This window comes from Batrachochytrium dendrobatidis (genome assembly GCF_000203795.2).
Source record: "Batrachochytrium dendrobatidis JAM81 unplaced genomic scaffold BATDEscaffold_12, whole genome shotgun sequence".
Taxonomy (NCBI): domain Eukaryota; kingdom Fungi; phylum Chytridiomycota; class Chytridiomycetes; order Rhizophydiales; genus Batrachochytrium; species Batrachochytrium dendrobatidis.
Window position 1 is genome coordinate 76,090 of NW_006281110.1, and position 17,621 is coordinate 93,710.

Sequence of the window (17,621 nt, forward strand, 5' to 3'; positions counted from 1 at the left end):
TCATAAAAGTCATGGTTTGACACATTTTCATCAAGCTATCAGTGAGTATCAGTGAATATCAACGAGTATCAACCAACAAAATTGGTCTCGTTGGTCGATACACTACTGATGCACTTGCATATGAAACTGTACGAGTTCAATCAATGTTTCTTGCACGGTTGTCAAATGTTCAGATGAAATCAATCTCATGGCAGGACACAAAATGTGACATTATCAAATAACAACCAATACTAAACAATTGGGTTACCACATGATGGCTCATTCAGAATGCAAGTTGAATCCATTAGTGGTCATTGATACCATCAAGTGTATTGGTAAATACACAATGGTTTGTAATGGTAAATTGATTTCAAACACATCACCGCTTATTTATCACCGGATACATATTTGAAAGTATCCAATATCACTTGATACTGAATGTCCAAGTGTCTGCTCAGGGTTGCTCACAATATTGACGATATTACAACAACATGCTGATTCAAATTTGGAAAAAGTAACATTGGCTTGTTTAATCTTGAATTACTGAAATCAAATGGTTTACAATGATCCGATCATGTCAAATATAACCGATTGCAATTATTTTGGAATCATGTCAGATTATGACAATCTGTTCGAGTTGTTTGAGCCAATACAGTGTGATGGAGTGATGGAAATACTCGAAATACACACAATACAACTCTTGTAGCAGTGTATAAAACTATCAAGCATGACATGGTATGACATGGCATGAAGGGTGTAGATTAGACTTGATAACAATGTGTACAATTTGGACTTTTAAATTCGGAAATAGCAGCTCTGTTCCAACATCACATTGATTGTAAATGTCAATGTTGTTTAACCTTGTACAAATGACCATTTCACATGCAACTTTAGCCTGATATCGAGTATTTTCAAATGAATGCAAGTTTGCAACACTCGCTTGACTCGTTTGGCTCGGATTCTGGTTGATATTTACGATATCGATGCAAAGTTACATTCCAGAATGAACGTGCATAATCTGATGTGGTCAATCGTTTGGTTTCATTGTTATCGGTCATTGACACCAGTGATTGCATTGATTGCAAATAGTAGTCCAAGTAATCATGCATAAACAAACACCAGATAGTCACTGGTAAACTGATAGTATCCAATGTATACATGACACATTGTATAGTTCGATTTAATTGCCAGCAATGTGTGATTGGATTACTCGAGTCATCAAACAGTTTTCAAGAACAATCAAGTCATGTCCAATAAACTGTCTGATGTGCAGGTGTTTTGGCATTGGTCCGTTGGTCCATTAGTACGATTGTTGGTTGGCAATTCGGACTTGTAAATGACAATTGATTCTTGATTGTTGCATTGGTGTCCATATGTGTCCATATGTGACTCATTGTATACGGAACAGGACTGACAAGTGTGTCTGAATTGATGACAGATGATACAGTCTATCCAACAAAAAGTAATACATTGATCGTGTCTGTGTGGTAATAAGCTTTATAACTTCCACTTCTGAATGTATGCGAATCAACATTCAAACAACAGATACGTCCAATGACTCTTGCAAATGCATTGATAGAGTGTTGTTGAATAGTTCGAGTGTTTACAAATCAGCATCACTGGAAATAGTTACTGTTATTCAGACATTACAGTTGTAATATTGCTTCACACCTCGATATTTTTAAAGGTCTTACTGTGATACTCTTGCAAAACATCAACTGCTCCAATTTCAGGCCAAGTGTAGATAGGTCAATAGGAGTAAAAGTATTTCCCACTGGGGTTGTAAAAGAGCCGCCAACAGATGCAAGGTATTTCTTTATCGGCTTGTTTTGATTGATGAAAACTGAAAGCATTTTACCGACCAAAGGACTATGAACAAGTGTTGGCTGAAAACTGGGGTGATAACCCTCGAATGCTAGACCTTTAGTACCAAAAAAAGTGCCTTGAGTTGGGGCAACAACAGACTTGACTCTTACGACACTGACCAACTCTCACTCTCGTTGACTGATGGTGGAAAAGCTTTGCAACCATACGGCCCAGTTCCAGCATCAGTTAAAGAGAGTAAGATTTGGTCAGTGTCGTAAGAGTCAAATATATTGATAATCTCCTTCTTTACTTGTTTAATAAGGTCGTTGACGTTTGTGCAGTCTTTTGTAAGGACTTGAGTAGCATTGTCTGACTTGAGCTTCACCCAAAGTTTGTCATTTTTGTGGAAAACTGATCACAAATTACAAAATATTGTGTAAAATGTCGACTATATTTACACAAATATTCACCCAAAACGACACTTGATCTTGGACAGACTATTCTGCTCCAGAATAAACAATCGTTACATATTCGATGTTATTTGAGATGGATTATTTCTTTTATTGAAACTCTATTCTAATATCAAATACGTTCTAGTTTAATGTTTCATTATACATAAATACGGCTGTAAAGGAATATCCCTTCAAAATTGGACATTGATAGTAACAAATTGTTACCAACCCTGACAATAGTACTAATCCCTTAAAACGGCCATTGAAAGGACATGCTTTTAATACTATCTACCGACACTACAACCTGTTCAATCAAACCAGTGAAATGAAATTCTCAATCACCATACTGTCATTGATATTGGCTGTCTGTTCAGTTACTATCGCTAATTCCGTTATTCCCAGTGCAACTACAAGTGCTGAATCTAGCCCTTCAACGGTTGCTGATTTAGATGTAGATTCGGTTGACTGCGGTAAATATTCAAGAAAAGCCAAGAAGTTGATCAAAGCATACGCAACAAACAAACGCTGCATCGACACAACAAAGGAAATGTGCAAATCGATAGCAAGATCGATTTCTGTTCAAACAGAGTTGATACAACGACTGAGTAAAAGACTCGAGCTTCTGGAATCTAGATGCCCGTTAAGAACTAGGTTAAGCTATGATGAAACTGTTTTAAAACTTGGAAAAGAGCGTAAAACTCTTGCATATCTCGAAAAACAGGAGAAAGTATGCCGCAACGAGCTTCTTGATTTGCGCAGTAAGCTGCGTGTGTCCAAAAGAAGACTCATAAGACACACCATTTGGGACCATTCGAATTTTCAACCAGCCAGTTTATACACGATGTACCTCGAAGAAGAGCCCATCTTTATGGATTGTTTCAACCAATTCTTCACTGACATACCGAGCCCATTATCAAAATCCATGCATGCCTCTACTAGTAGAACCCAGAGCTCATCACAACAAGGCCCTAGTGATCAATCTCCATCTGAAAAGACGTCTATAGCCCATTCCACTCAAGCATCCTCTAGAGTGTCACACAGTTTACAGAGAGCTTCCTCCAGTCTACAAAAAGCTTCTTGCAATCTTATAAATAAGTTTAGATCACTCTTGGATCGATCTCAAAGTGAAGATTGCGAACCGTTGATTTGAATGCTAATCTGGACTGATTTCAACCGGATTCGTTGTATTTTTGTTTGAATAAAATATAATTGCCATTTGATATTGGACATTGGATCTACATGCATTATATCTGATCATTTCAGTCTTGGTTGACATGATATCATATTGTACATTGACACTTGTATTTCCAATACAATACAGTTGATTGTATATTGCATAGTTGTACACATTGATGATGCTGACATGCAACACCAATATCAACAATAATCATGTGTTGATATCAAATCTGACCAATTTGACTGGTTTGGCTCGTTGATTGTGGTGTCAAAATGGTTGCATCAATAGCCTGACTGATCATACACATCAGTCGCAGTGTCAACTTTGTCGTGTGTCAAATATCACATGTTGAATATACAATGCCAACAATATGGTCATTATGCACATGTTGATGTATGCAGTGATCGTATACTGGTCGATTGGTGCAATATGATCACACACCAATGGAATGTGATAATCATGGTATTTGCAGCAGTATACTATATTCCAGCAGTTGATATCGCGCATCCAGTATCAACATGATCATCCAGATATACAGTGATGGATTCAATCCATACCATGTATTACCAATACAATAGTATGCGTGATCATCGTGTACCAAACAACTACGATACACACTCAACTGATCCAATACATGCATGGCTTGAACATATCACACACATTACAATACATGGCATGATACATACATCAACTCCATGAACATTGGATTTGATTGTGTAGCATTTGTTAGCATCACCACCCAATTCAAGGGGTGATCGTTTTGATGGCCTATTACTTGATTGACTGTTAGTTCCATTTGGTGATTTTAATGCAAGTCGAACTGCAGCAACCGCTTGTAACGCAAGTAGAACGCATTCTAGAATAATCAACATTGTATCGAGTAATGTAATGAAAATATTTTGAATCTGATACATGATTGCTGTTTTATAACGACGGCAGCTTCAAGGGTGACAATCAGCGATCTCCAAATGGATATTCATAAATCACAAATACACCATGTAGAATAAATCAAATACAAAAACACTCTATATAGTGAATCAATATACGAGCATCGTTATTAATAAAAAATCAACCTCGGTAGTATACTACATTGATATATCCAATTGCAGTGATGTATCCAGCAATCAGGTAGTGTCAAATTGCCATCCTGATTATGGATCATTATCATCGCATCTACAATTCATTGGTACAGCATGCTGATCCATGTTCTAGTACACGATATATTGTGATGGAATACAATATTTCCAGCTGTTTAATGTCGATGCTGATATTACTCTACACATACAACACTGATCACCAGCAATGGTATATAACAGGCACTTGATACCATTTTCTCAATAGAAACTGTCAAATTGACTCGGCTTTAATCTGAACATTGAGCATTGAATATTGCAATGTCGAGTAAAAGACTTGACCCGAGTCACTATATGAATGGTGTAATGTATTGAACTGTTGGATTGTCACTCAACCAGCCACTGATACAAGTGAATGCATGTCAAATCAGTACAATTTGACAGGTGTAATTTCATACAAAAATGCTTAATTTGATACTATTCAGAGTATGAATCTGAATACTTTTACAATATCAAATCGAGTTTTGCCGTTTGTTTTCCACAAACTACAATGAAAAACAGGACATTTTACATTAAATACCTCAACAACCAACCAGTGCCTATTAAAACTAACTTTAATGGAGACTTGGATAGAAGAAGGCCACTCGACAATGTTTCAAATTTAACTGCAATCTTTTTGACAAGCACCTTTACTCTTGACCAATACACTTTCCACAATGTATTGATGGACCAGCCATTTCTGGGAATGTGTTTCCGACCTTCATTCCCAAAAAATGGCTGATTTGTCCACCACAGAGCAGAAAGTGTTTGGTCAAGAGTAAGAGGATTTTTTGAAGAAAAAAGCCGTAGCCAGATTGGAAACATTGTCAAGTGGTCTTTTCCTATCCAAGTCCCCATTGACATGGGTTTCATTAGGTACTGGTTAGTTGTTGAGGTATTTGATATAAAATGTCTTCCATTCTAGTTTGTAGTTTGTGAAAGAAAACAAACGCCAAAATTCGACTTTAAATCCAAAACTCGATTTGATATTGTAAAAGTATTCAGATTCATACTCTGAATAGTATCAAATTAAGCATTTGTATGAAATTACACCTGTCAAATTGTACTGATTTGACATGCATTCACTTGTATCAGTGGCTGGTTGAGTGACAATCCAACAGTTCAATACATTACACCATTCATATAGTGACTCGGGTCAAGTCTTTTACTCGACATTGCAATATTCAATATTCAATGTTCAGATGGAGCTTGATTGTAATGCGACCATTGTCTCGACTTGACACGATCATATCAGACTCGTATACACAACTGACCTGATTACACAACCATTAAATAACCACTCAAAACCTGTCAGATCGTGTATACACACATGTTTAGATTCCATTTGGAATGTTGGTCAATACAACTCAATTGTTACCGAGTTGCAAACCATCATTGCAATATCAATCATTACTGATCAGTCAATTGTTGGATTTGTAAATGTATCGTCAAATATCCAAATCTGAGTGATCCTGTCATTGGATTACAGTCTTGAAATTGATTTTACGCTAAACTATCAATCGAATGTAATCATGTTCAATATTAAACACTAGCATGGGCTCGGTTTTGGGGTGTCATTGTGCCATTGTGTATTGCTGCAGTCAGGCATTGGAGTTGCTCATTTTCGATTTTGGACAAACTTGACGTTTCAGGCATTGTGCAATTATATTGTACCATTTCTAATCATGATGATGCTTTAAAAGCGCAGTCTAGGTAGTATTCAAGCACAAATTGTATTGCAGTATGAGCGAGTTGGTGTCAGTCGTATTTGGTCAACAATGCTAATCTATTGGCTTGTGATATATGGTACTAGTTATGAATCAGTCGATCATGGACGATGTGAGTAGTTGCAACATACACGATATATTTGCAGTCATGAGCCAACTATTACACAAAACACTCTTAGATTGAGTTTTTGGACATTACAGCTGGAATCAAAAAAATGTACCGTGATGATGAGAATGATTTTGATTACATTTATCAAGTTCATGACCATTGGTGATGAGATTGTCATGCAGTATTGATTCACGAGTGACGACACCAAATCACAATGCATTTGACAAACACACCTAACGAATATTATCGTATAATTGGTTTTAATCAACATCTACGGCCATACACACAAGAAAATACCGGATCCCGTTCGATCTCCGAAGTCAAGCTTGTGATGGCTCAGTCAGTACTGTGGTGGGGGACCACACGGGAATACTGAGTGCTGTAGTTTTTGCTAAATTAACAATCTGATCTCGTTTTGGATGTTTTGGATCAAATCTCGACTTGAATCTTTATGGTCGTCAACAATCAGTATACACGACTGATTCAAATCGAGTTGACTAGGCAAGATATACTCCATGTTGTAATCATTCAATCAATCTTGTTTATATCAGCTGTATCCAATACACCAACTCGATATAGATTCACAAATAAGTCAATGGTAGAGTATTGAATAATAAACCCAAAACATGAATGTATAATGATGGACAACTTTTTTGACATGGATCATTTGGTTTACAAAGTTGGTGCACATTATGGTTATACTTTTTATTCAAAGATTAGATCAAGTAGTCTAAAGCAGATACAGCATGTGTTGTGGTAGTGATCTTGTCATGTATCAGACAACCATGTGGTTGGATATATTGCTGTACATCAATTGTATCCATTACAGGAATATTCAATACACTGTCATTTCAGTTAGAGATGCCATGTGTAGAGCTGTATGGATCAGATACCAGATATGGATTCAAAAGCAAAACACTGAACCTAAAAGTATCCATTAACATATAGATACATACACTTGGTCACATTATCTAATGATTGATATAGGATAACTGCACAGTAGTGCACACTAAATAGTACATATTTATCAATTCATATGGATAGTTTATTCAGTGTTGTACTATATTATTGCAACACTTGACCATGTATTGCTCCAGAGTCAATATCCTCGCTCAATCAAATCAACTGATTGACAACACTTTGGACTGAATCAGCTGTTGCAAAGGCTTGATATGGAGGGAAATAGAGTGACCGAGGTCAAGACAGGGCAGCTCACTGACAATTGAAAATACTACAGTCGTGTGAAATAATGTCATTGAATGTTACTTGATGTATCACCCTATCCAATGGTAGTCCGAGTTTAATCAGCCCGACTCGAGTTTTAAAGATTAAACCATCGAGTAGATATTGACTGAAACAATGCAGTCAAGAGTGTTGCAATGATATAGTGCAGCGTTGGGTAAACTAACCATATGAATTGATAAATCGTGACTATTTGCTTAGTGTATCTTACCTCGTATAGACTAAAAGGTATCGACAACAAATCTTGTATCCATAAACCAAGGACCGTCTGTACATCGACATGCAAAAGGCAAACCAGTTAAAGACTGCATCTCGTTGAATACGCCAATAAATATTCAGTACACAAGCAGATAATTAAATAATAACAAGATTTTTTTTCAAAAGTATAGCTTTCATAAACATATTAACGATCAAAGTGAGATACATGTATATGGGTAGAGGAAAAAGGCCATGACTAAGTAATTTCGGGGTAGGCAGGTTAATGCAAATAGTGTGAATGGGTGGTTTAAAGAGGAAAAGGGACATAGCGACAAGACCAGACGCAAACAAGCTTTTATAGGTAGACAAAGATCAGAAAACGGAAGGGCACGCAGAAACACACATCATGAAGCGTCAAAAACGATCAGTGTTTAATAACCACCATTGAAGCCACCTTCCTGGGCACCACCACCGTAAGCGGGACGCTCGTTGGCAAGATTGACACGGATGTTGCGTCCGTTAAGGTCTTGGCCGTTCATGGCATCTACAGCAGCACTGGCAGATTCGGGAGAAGAAAAGGTGACAAAGCCAAATCCACGGGAACGGCCAGTCTCACGATCCTTGAGAACGATAGAGTCAACAACTTCACCAAATTGGCTGAATGCATCAGCGAGAGAGTTGTTGTCAGTTCCCCATGAGAGGTTACCAACTGTACGAGTCAAGATGATCAAAAGTCGAATTTGTTTCCAATTCAGTAATACACAGCAAAGATAGTAAAAGTGGATGATTAGTAACAGTAGGGGACCCGAGATTAATTACAAAAAAAGCAAACAAAAATAGTTTCGAGTTCAGACAAATCCCATTGGTGAAAATCACCCAATGCGAGGATTAGCCTGCCGGCAAAAACAGGTGATATGTATGGACACAGCAAAAGTAAGGTGGAGACTAGCGTAGATGGTCAAGACAATAAAAGGAAAACGAACCATACTATAAGCAAAAAACGCTCGATAGTCTTGGAGTCTCATAAAGACATAGGATTCAAAAGTACAGTGAATCCTAAACGCACCATTCTTCAAACAGTCACTGGCAGACAATAAAAGGCAAACCATGAGGAGATAGGAAAAGTATCGACAAGACAGAGTTTGCTCTAATCCTAGAAACAGATCCATCCATCACCCATCCATCCAAGGCAAAGGTATAGCTTGATACAGCCAATACATCACTATCCCTCTATGTACCATAGATTTCTTACAAGGACATATACATGGATAGGGTAGAGTGCCATGGCCATGGTGTGGATAGTACAAGACCATAACAGACTGGACAAATCAATAAATGTACACAATAGCCAGAGAAAAGCGAGTGGAACAAGATGGATCAAGCAAGGAACAGTAACAACCATTCATATTAACAACGTACCAAAAACCTTGGTTCCAGGAGCAGCTTCAGGACGACGAGACATTTTAACAAGACTGAAATAAGTTTGTAAGGGAAGAAAAAAAAAAAGAAACTGGAGCAGATTTTGACTCAAATAGTCTCACAAATTGAATCTACAAGTTCAACTTTAAGTTGAGATTTATTTGGAGCATTTCTGTGCATGCACTCTATATGGACTGATATCTCACTCCCAACATCACCCAGCACACCATTGTTGTGTCGGCATACGGAAAGATCTTGACTCGCACTGAAAATCGTACCTTTATACAAACCATTTAGTCTCAATCTATCAAACTTGAGCCTATTTATCAACCATACAGACTCAACGTTACCTTGTCTCCAGTAGTGAGCGCTATATCTTTGCATGATTTGGTTTTAATCAATGTCGAAAACACTTTTGTGCTATGGCAGTGGTTGAACTGGCATGGAAACCCCTGGAATGTTCACATGTTGGTTGAAAATAAACTAATTTTAATACTATTAGATCTACAATACCTTGAAGGTGTGTCCTTCTGGAATAGATCTCTTGATTCCTGTATGGAAATCATCAGAAAATGACCCAACATTCGTTTGGCCTATTAATTTCTGATTCTCACATGTCCATAGAGACTGTCCAAGAAGATGTGCAAGATCATCGTCCCACATTGTAGTCAAACCGTGATCTTCACGATAGTGTGAAATGTATTGTTGTAATGTAAGCTCCATTTCAACCTCTTGAGTGTGTGGATCGTTTAAACTGTATGGACCGATTTGAACCAATGATGCTACAGTACTAATCCTGTATCACAAAATACGCAGCAAGTTAAATCTTGGTTTCAAACCAATTTCAAGACAATGACTTACTGCTTCATCGAGGCCAATGCGTCTTTTGACATTTCTTTCCATTTCGACTGATCTAAAAATGTAAAATCAATTCGATCTGCTGCATCAGAAGCTTGGATATTAGCGTAAAAGCTTTCTGCATTGAAACAGCAGCCAACAGTACGAAAATGATGATTGTCTGCTTGCTTGAACTCGGCACCTGTAAGCGATTCCCAAAATGAAACATTTCCAACTGAGCTAATCGTGGCTACCCAAACGTATGCAAGATTGTTTCTATCAGTTCCAAGCACAACGTATGCATCAAGAGAAAACCCTACAGACATAACCCTTTTGATAAGTAGCGCATTTTTAAACCAATCTTGAATGCATTAATCATTACAAAGAGATCCAAGTACCTAGAAATAAATTACACAACAAAAGTGCATGATCGTGCACATCCCCATGTCCGGCTGTTAAAACAGTGTGCAGTTGCTGCCATATTTCCATCTTACCACTAGAATGTGTACACTATAAGTACAAAATGTACTGATTTAAAAAAACATGCTTGGCTAGATAAACTTACCCAGCGTTTCCAATCGATGGTAGTTGATTCAGTCCAATCAGTGATACAAAACGGGCTGCATGACGAGGACTTTCTATCCATCGACACTTTAATGGAGATACAAAGTTGGTCACTGGTTCCTTGTTTCCAGATTCAGAGTGTGCAAATATCTTGACCAATCGATCTATATGTCCCGGCCTAATCTGAATAAAATCGGCCCACCACTAAATAATTCATAAAGTGATGTATTGACATTTTCAAATAATGGTAAGCACCCTTGTAATATCCAACATAAAAACATTGGTATTATGCTATACGATTGATATGACCTGTTTTGCATATAAAAAAAACAATCGATTTGCTTCCGAGTTACGACGTAAATCGCGTTGTACCTATATAAAGAGATTTAAATCATTCGAGATACACAAGACCGGACAAGTTCAGTATCATGGAATAATACTCACATGAAACTGCACCTCATCGCGCGATAATAGATAGAGTTGTGCAGGAAACAATTCAATGCGACATTCAATCACACCGGTCGACATCTCCGGGTTAGAGATTTCCTTGAGTTCAGCTACAAGCGTTGATGTACCAGAATACAACACCTTGCGCCAGTCCAACGTTGAAACACCAATCACGATTCTTTTCTGCGATGCGTTGGTTCGAATAGCAACGATATGGATTGGTTGTGGTGAATCGGCAAGGATGTTGAGTTCTTTAAGCTAAATCAAAAAATAATCGAGTATGTGATTGGTTTTAGCAAACAACTCCCATGAAAAATAAAAACACTGATCAACTGCTTACTGGAAGTTCAAATAAGCACTCGGCATTGAAATGTGGCTCCATCCGACTCATAACTGATGGTGTGGCAAATCTCTGGTTTCCAAAAGATAAATGGATCGACACCAAGCTTGTCGGATCCTACAAATAATAGTTACAAATAAATACAAGTGTATAGTCTAATAGTGTTTAGTATGTATTTTCCACAAGTACCTCTTCGATTTCTTGATCGCCGATAAATGCTCGTCCACGCTCTACAAATATATGCAGGTACCTATATCCGCGCTTGGCTCGCATTGAACCCAACGATGGTTTTTCTAGTATCGATGGAGCTACATTATGGGATGGTATATCTGCAACACAAGGAGATACATGATGTGTGCTTGCAGTGGATTTTGTTTCAATACCAGATGTTGGTGGCGGCTCTGCGATGGAGTTTTGAGGACTTTTAGATTCTGCTCTACATGGTTTAATAAGAATTATTGTTCAAGTGTATTTTATTATCAATTCAAACAGCTGATACACACTTACTGAATTCGTCCATACAGCTGGTCGGACAAACGGTCAATTAATCCAGATGATTGCAAGGCAGTTCGAATCTGCATTCAAAACATGTCATGACAGGATAAACGTCAGTAATAAAAGCTGCATTATGCTAAACAGCCATCAACAACAATTCATATATATGGTATTACACACTTTAGCTTCTCGTTCTTCTCCAGATACTGGAATAGAGCCGTTTATGTTGTTTTTTAATTCCTGTTTAGCGAGCGGAGCAACAGCAGCTTGTAAATCTACAAGACAATAATATGCTCAAGATTTGATTTGATAGACTGGTTATAATTACAGAGCAGTGGTATTTCAAGATAATAAAAATACAAGTTACCATCGATACGAATCTGAGAAGCAATGAGTGAGCGAAGGTGTTCAATGTTATCAGAGCGAGTAGAAGTTAAATAAGACGATTGCTGATGCAGTTTTGGTGATTTTGACGAAACACTCATAGGAGTTCCAGTCAAATCACAAGTCTTTCGTACAGAAGAATGCGTCCGGTTACTCATACAGACAATATCTTGAATAGTTGAAGGTTTCTATTCGATAAAACATCAACCGCGTTAAAGCCAATTCTTTTCTATTCCAAGTTGTCCATTGTGAATTCTTGAATTGTTCCAAGTTAAATGTCTGCCAGTTGCTTGTTTTGCAAGGTAAAGTATTGCTGCTTTGATTGAATAGGATAAATACAGCATACTAATTATGGTTTGTGTCTTTGAATCTACAACTCGTCAGATTATCAAGGTTCAAGTTTTTTAATGATTGCCAGCGATCTCAGCAAAATGCTGGAATCAATCATGGATATCGACATGCATATACAACTTAGAATACACTCACACTTTATTGTTATAGGGTGTCATTCCCAGCTACAAGGTGCTTGAAAATGAGCTTGTTTATGCCTTTCTTGACATCAATCCATTAAGCAAGGGCCATGTAAGAATCTTGATTCATTATTTGTTAATCTATTCGACCATCTGCTAGTATCACCCCAGTTTGCTAACCAAATACTGTATAACTCCATGGTTAAAGGTTGTAAGTAGTGCCAGGCTGAATATTGTTTTGAATTCTTGATTGCAAGTACATCAATGCCAATCTAAGCTATTTGTTTTGGCTCAATACGTTGCTGCAATAGCTTGTTATTCCCAAATGTAAGTTTAATCAAACCCATGTTTGGCTGTAAAACTACAGTACTGATTATTTTTGACTTGAATCAGATCATGCCCAGTTTGTCCATCAAGTTCCTGACGATGCTCTAGCTGCTATTGGTCCAGCTATCAAAAAGGTCGCTTTAGCACTCGGAGCCGAAAATTACAATGTTCTCCAGGTATTGTTTTCAGTCGTTGTAATTTTGGAATGTTGATATCTATTTGCACTCATTCCATACTCGCTTGGTTTGTGGAATCTATTATTAGAACAATGGTCGACTTGCCCATCAAGAAGGTAAATAAACAGATTCAAACCATGATCTCTACCAGGTGATAAGCTTGATAAATTCTAATCATTAACCCATCAAACAAGTTGATCATGTACACTTTCATGTCATGTAAGTTGTCAATACGCTTCAAACTAGACAGAATCTAAACATTTGCTAATCTAAATTGACCAAATTAGTCCCAAGGATGAGCAGTTTGGACTTGGTATCAACTGGCCTATTACCAGTCTTTCCCAGCCAGAACTCGCTAAAATTGCCGAGGATATCAGTGGGAAAATTGCCAACCTTTAATCATTGTCAATGAGCCTTGTGATTTATCAAGCAGTCTTGCCTTTTCATTTCGCTCACCATTGTCATGTTATCGACGAATATGATCAAAGATTGTTTTTAAATGAACGAGAGTTCAATATGAGGATCCTGTAGTTGAATGCAATATTGCACTGCAAGTTTACACGCAATGCCACATCCTATTACAATCCCTGTAATGGGTATACTGGTTTTGAGAAACACGGCAAGAGCTTCAATGTTGGATGTAAAAACAAGTAGATTGACAAGAATTGATGGTTCGAATTGGCCATAATCCCAAATGACCATGACAATAAGAAGGATTTTACCAAAACTCGATAGAATGAGCGACATGGAAAGCTCATTATAACTAGTGACATTCAAACACCAGCACAACGGTTTGGGTTAGATGGATACGGAATTAAATGGGTAAATACCTACTCTAGAATCTTACTTTTTCAAAACGAGTCTACCCGGAAACAGTACAGAAACAGCCAATCTCACACCCAAATGGAAACAAACAGTTTCTAATTGTAGATAGTCAGTGTTGAATCTTGAATCTGGACAAGCAGTGATGATTCATCTTGAAAGTTTAAACACATACCCATTGTACATACACCCAACATATATATATACTGCATATGCAGTGCAACATTATCTGGCGCAACAGCTCGATTCATGCGATCCAGCCGAAACCATTTCATATCTATTGTCATTGTAATAGATATACAAGCTGTTAATGTTTGATTTCGTGTAAAAATAAATCAACTTGGATGCTCATACTTACATACTTCAAACAGTACCAAGAGAATCCCAAGCTTGACTAGTCCACTCTAGATGCGGATTCATAAGGCCAGTTTACATGTCAATACTTGTAGCTCAACAGTGAATCATTCCAGTTGACGTACATTATATCCTATGCTCGAGTATTCTAGCCTGTTGAAAATCAAGTGACGATACACTGGCCGCTTATGTAACAGCATATCGATAAATACAATCACAAAGTCATATTCAAGGTATTTGTCTGCAAAGGTTTGACATGTTTCCTTTATGTATTTGGTGTAGTCAAGTTGAAGTTGTTAATCAGTTGAATGCAGGGTCAACTAGAACAATAAGTGGTCTTACACAGTGAACGAGTTTGATGTTTCCTTTTCCATAGTCTAGATAGAGTGTGGGTACTGGATCGCCGCATTCTATACACACTGGCATATTGAAGCAGTCAAATTGAATTTATTACAATGGCTTGATATCATTCAACACACCATCAGGAAATAATAAACTTTTGAATTTTGACCACTTTAAACTAAACGACTGCAAACATTTATCTATTCAAGTCATGGCAGACGAAATTTCTGACCTGGTTAATGGTGCTGGTGACAGCACAGTCACTGAGTTTGCAACCTATGAGGAGTATTTGGATAGTCAAATTACGTCGTTGGATATGTTTTATCTCGAGGTATTCCAACTCCAATTCTTTCATCTTTTAATGAATGTCGTTACAAAAGATTCTTGTACAACCATTCATTTCTATAACCTTTGTTTAAATACATAGGACAAGGAACTGGCTCGACAACTTGTTGAATTAGGTTATCGAGGATCTGGAGAACCACTCAAACGCGAAGAGTTTGAATCTCGTAAAAAGGCTGCCGAAAACTTTCGTCTTTCTAAACGACTTGCAACAAATGTCCTCTCTTCATTTGGCAAAGACCAAAGCAAGTATCCGTTTCTTCACGCTCTTGCTGAACGTGAAGAAGCCAATCGAAGTGGAAAACTCACTGTAAGTTTGATTCAATCCTTTTGATCCATCTCAATCCCTTGCTAAAACAATCAACCTATTCTACAGTCAATTATTTTTATTAGAACAAAAAACAACAAGGACCAAGAAATAAGTGGATACATTGACTATTCACATAGGTTAAAGATTGAAAACTTTGAACCTTATTTCAATCACACAAAAACTTTTCAACCTAGACCAAGTGATATGAGTTTTTACAATTGGGAAACTCAAACATGTACGAGTAATGCTACACCCAACTTTCAGGTTATTGCTGATAATGAGAACGGATTGTTGTTTAAAAACAAACGAGATCGAAAGATTATTAATGTGGATCCAAGGGTAAGTGGATCGAGTGTTGGACTGTGGAAATTAAATTGTAGTCGATTGGCTTTTAAACTATGTTTTTAGGAGTTTCGTCCTGGTGATAATACCAGTCGTACACAGATTTTGACAAAGGAGCATCTTCAGGTTGTCATTTACGATCATCTTACCCGCCGCAAAACATAAAGTACTAGATTCAGCAATACGAAATCAAGAATATCACTTTGAATCCATTGCTTCAAAGAGATGTTTACGACACTTCAAAACCCAGTTTGATCTTTATAGGAAATAGCGTAATCAAAAATAAAGAATTTATTATGGAATGATAACAAAACTAAATATCCTTTGAACATAAAACTATCTTTGGCCGCGATGCGATCCACGACCACCACGAGATCCTCTACCACGTTGTCCATTGGACACATTTCGGTTCCATCCAATATTGCCTGCTGGATGTTGTGAAGTTTGTGCAGAATGAGGATGATGACCACCACGAGAAGCAGGGTTGTGCGGTGCTTCATACGATGACCATGAATTTTGATACCCTTCGTGTTGCGGTGGACGATGTTGACCATGCGAGTCACCCGACAGTTGGTTCAACAAATTGGTTACAATTGCTGCTCCTTGTTGCGGCTGGTTGTTGCCAAACTGTCCTTCAGAGGCTGGATACTGCTGAGCATACCCACCGCCATAATTTGACTGTTGATACTGGTTTCGGTGTTGGCCATGTCCATGCTCTTGCTGCTGATGATGGCTGTACCCTCCTCTAGATGATCCCGATCTACCATTGTTTCCATACGAAGGCGGTCCACCTCGAGAAGGATTGTTTGAATAATTCGACTGTGATTCATATTGGTTGTTTCCATAAGAGTAGTTGGATGGAGTGTATGCAGCTCCGTGGTTTCCAGATAGGTTACGACCATGATCTGAATAAGATCCATAACCACCACCACCCATATATGGCTGTTCCGATCCATTCGATCCATTCGATGCATGCAAAGCTCTATGTGGTTGCCCATTTTGGTATCCACCACGATGACTATTGCGGTCATTGTACCCACCACGTGAATGAGCATACCCACCACCGTTGTGGCCATTGTTGCCAGGCCCCATTCCAGTAACTCTCTGTGCACCTCCGCGGTTAATACGAACACTACCTCCCCGGCGACCATTCCGCTGGCTATTATATCCTACACGAACAGCATGTCGATCGGATTCATCCAAGACTTTTTTGGGAAACTGTACTTGGGGCAACAGTCGTGCAAGGTACTTGTATCCTGCAGGCGTCACAGGCATAAAGTATTTTGCCGAAAGAGAGTTGTTACTTTCAATAGCGGTCATACCCAAATCTTCAAGCGGTGACTCGAAACTACTTCCTGGTGCTGTAAATGTATCTTCCGGCTCAACAAAGCCAAAAAACTTGTCGCTTCTAACTGGATCCAACGGCACCATCTAAAATAAATGTCAAAACAAGAGTTTTAGATTTACATAGAAACCAACATGATAGCCAAATGATTTGATATAAATTTACCTTGGTATGTCCACCGTGTCCATATAGCCCGCAGAAATCATCAAACAATGGATGAGTTGCACCTACAACAACAATCTCATGACCCAGCGTATTCCGTCTTTTTTCATCTTCACTAAACTGATTGTATATTGGTACAATCGCCTTCAAAAGCCTATTTTCATCAATAAACGGCAGCAACGCAACTCCTTGCCAAGAGTACTTTTTCCCATTCAAGTCAATTGGAAAATCAACTGGATAAAAGTCGATAATGTTTGAACTTGGTTCCGTCATGAGTGGTCTTAGTGGCGGAGGAATATGTTGCATACTAGCAGCTGGTAGCACTCCCATTAACTGCTCGA

At 38.1% G+C, this 17,621-nt stretch overlaps 7 protein-coding genes across 7 annotated transcripts; 4 read left to right on the top strand and 3 right to left on the bottom strand.

The window, feature by feature from the left end:
- Positions 1-898: 898 nt before the first annotated feature.
- BATDEDRAFT_27075 (uncharacterized protein) lies at positions 899-2,063 on the top strand (the record flags this gene model as incomplete). Its single annotated transcript, XM_006681305.1, has 4 exons — positions 899-1,076; positions 1,388-1,466; positions 1,713-1,787; positions 1,907-2,063. 4 exons carry the CDS (start codon positions 899-901, stop codon positions 2,061-2,063), a joined length of 489 nt encoding a protein of 162 aa, XP_006681368.1.
- A 261-nt stretch (positions 2,064-2,324) lies between these two features.
- On the top strand, positions 2,325-3,387 carry BATDEDRAFT_35826 (uncharacterized protein; the record flags this gene model as incomplete). Its single annotated transcript, XM_006681386.1, has 1 exon — positions 2,325-3,387. Exon 1 carries the CDS (start codon positions 2,563-2,565, stop codon positions 3,385-3,387), a length of 825 nt encoding a protein of 274 aa, XP_006681449.1. The 5' UTR covers positions 2,325-2,562.
- A 4,846-nt stretch (positions 3,388-8,233) lies between these two features.
- Positions 8,234-9,264, bottom strand: BATDEDRAFT_27077 (uncharacterized protein; the record flags this gene model as incomplete). Its single annotated transcript, XM_006681306.1, has 2 exons — positions 8,234-8,511; positions 9,222-9,264. The coding sequence occupies 2 exons, from the start codon at positions 9,262-9,264 to the stop codon at positions 8,234-8,236; spliced, it is 321 nt and encodes a 106-aa protein (XP_006681369.1).
- Positions 9,265-9,406: 142 nt separating this feature from the next.
- Positions 9,407-12,446, bottom strand: BATDEDRAFT_27078 (uncharacterized protein; the record flags this gene model as incomplete). Its single annotated transcript, XM_006681307.1, has 13 exons — positions 9,407-9,499; positions 9,572-9,673; positions 9,735-10,017; positions 10,083-10,374; positions 10,553-10,554; positions 10,624-10,826; positions 10,932-10,994; positions 11,067-11,327; positions 11,410-11,526; positions 11,599-11,845; positions 11,917-11,984; positions 12,085-12,179; positions 12,272-12,446. 13 exons carry the CDS (start codon positions 12,444-12,446, stop codon positions 9,407-9,409), a joined length of 2,001 nt encoding a protein of 666 aa, XP_006681370.1.
- A 193-nt stretch (positions 12,447-12,639) lies between these two features.
- Positions 12,640-13,660, top strand: BATDEDRAFT_91261 (adenosine 5'-monophosphoramidase; the record flags this gene model as incomplete). Its single annotated transcript, XM_006681419.1, has 7 exons — positions 12,640-12,642; positions 12,790-12,870; positions 13,070-13,085; positions 13,152-13,261; positions 13,350-13,377; positions 13,456-13,480; positions 13,549-13,660. 7 exons carry the CDS (start codon positions 12,640-12,642, stop codon positions 13,658-13,660), a joined length of 375 nt encoding a protein of 124 aa, XP_006681482.1.
- A 96-nt stretch (positions 13,661-13,756) lies between these two features.
- On the bottom strand, positions 13,757-14,863 carry BATDEDRAFT_27079 (uncharacterized protein; the record flags this gene model as incomplete). Its single annotated transcript, XM_006681308.1, has 6 exons — positions 13,757-14,024; positions 14,109-14,181; positions 14,259-14,360; positions 14,442-14,487; positions 14,563-14,700; positions 14,780-14,863. 6 exons carry the CDS (start codon positions 14,861-14,863, stop codon positions 13,757-13,759), a joined length of 711 nt encoding a protein of 236 aa, XP_006681371.1.
- Positions 14,864-14,990: 127 nt separating this feature from the next.
- On the top strand, positions 14,991-15,938 carry BATDEDRAFT_27080 (uncharacterized protein; the record flags this gene model as incomplete). Its single annotated transcript, XM_006681309.1, has 4 exons — positions 14,991-15,110; positions 15,207-15,431; positions 15,498-15,770; positions 15,840-15,938. The coding sequence occupies 4 exons, from the start codon at positions 14,991-14,993 to the stop codon at positions 15,936-15,938; spliced, it is 717 nt and encodes a 238-aa protein (XP_006681372.1).
- Between the last annotated feature and the right edge of the window lie 1,683 nt (positions 15,939-17,621).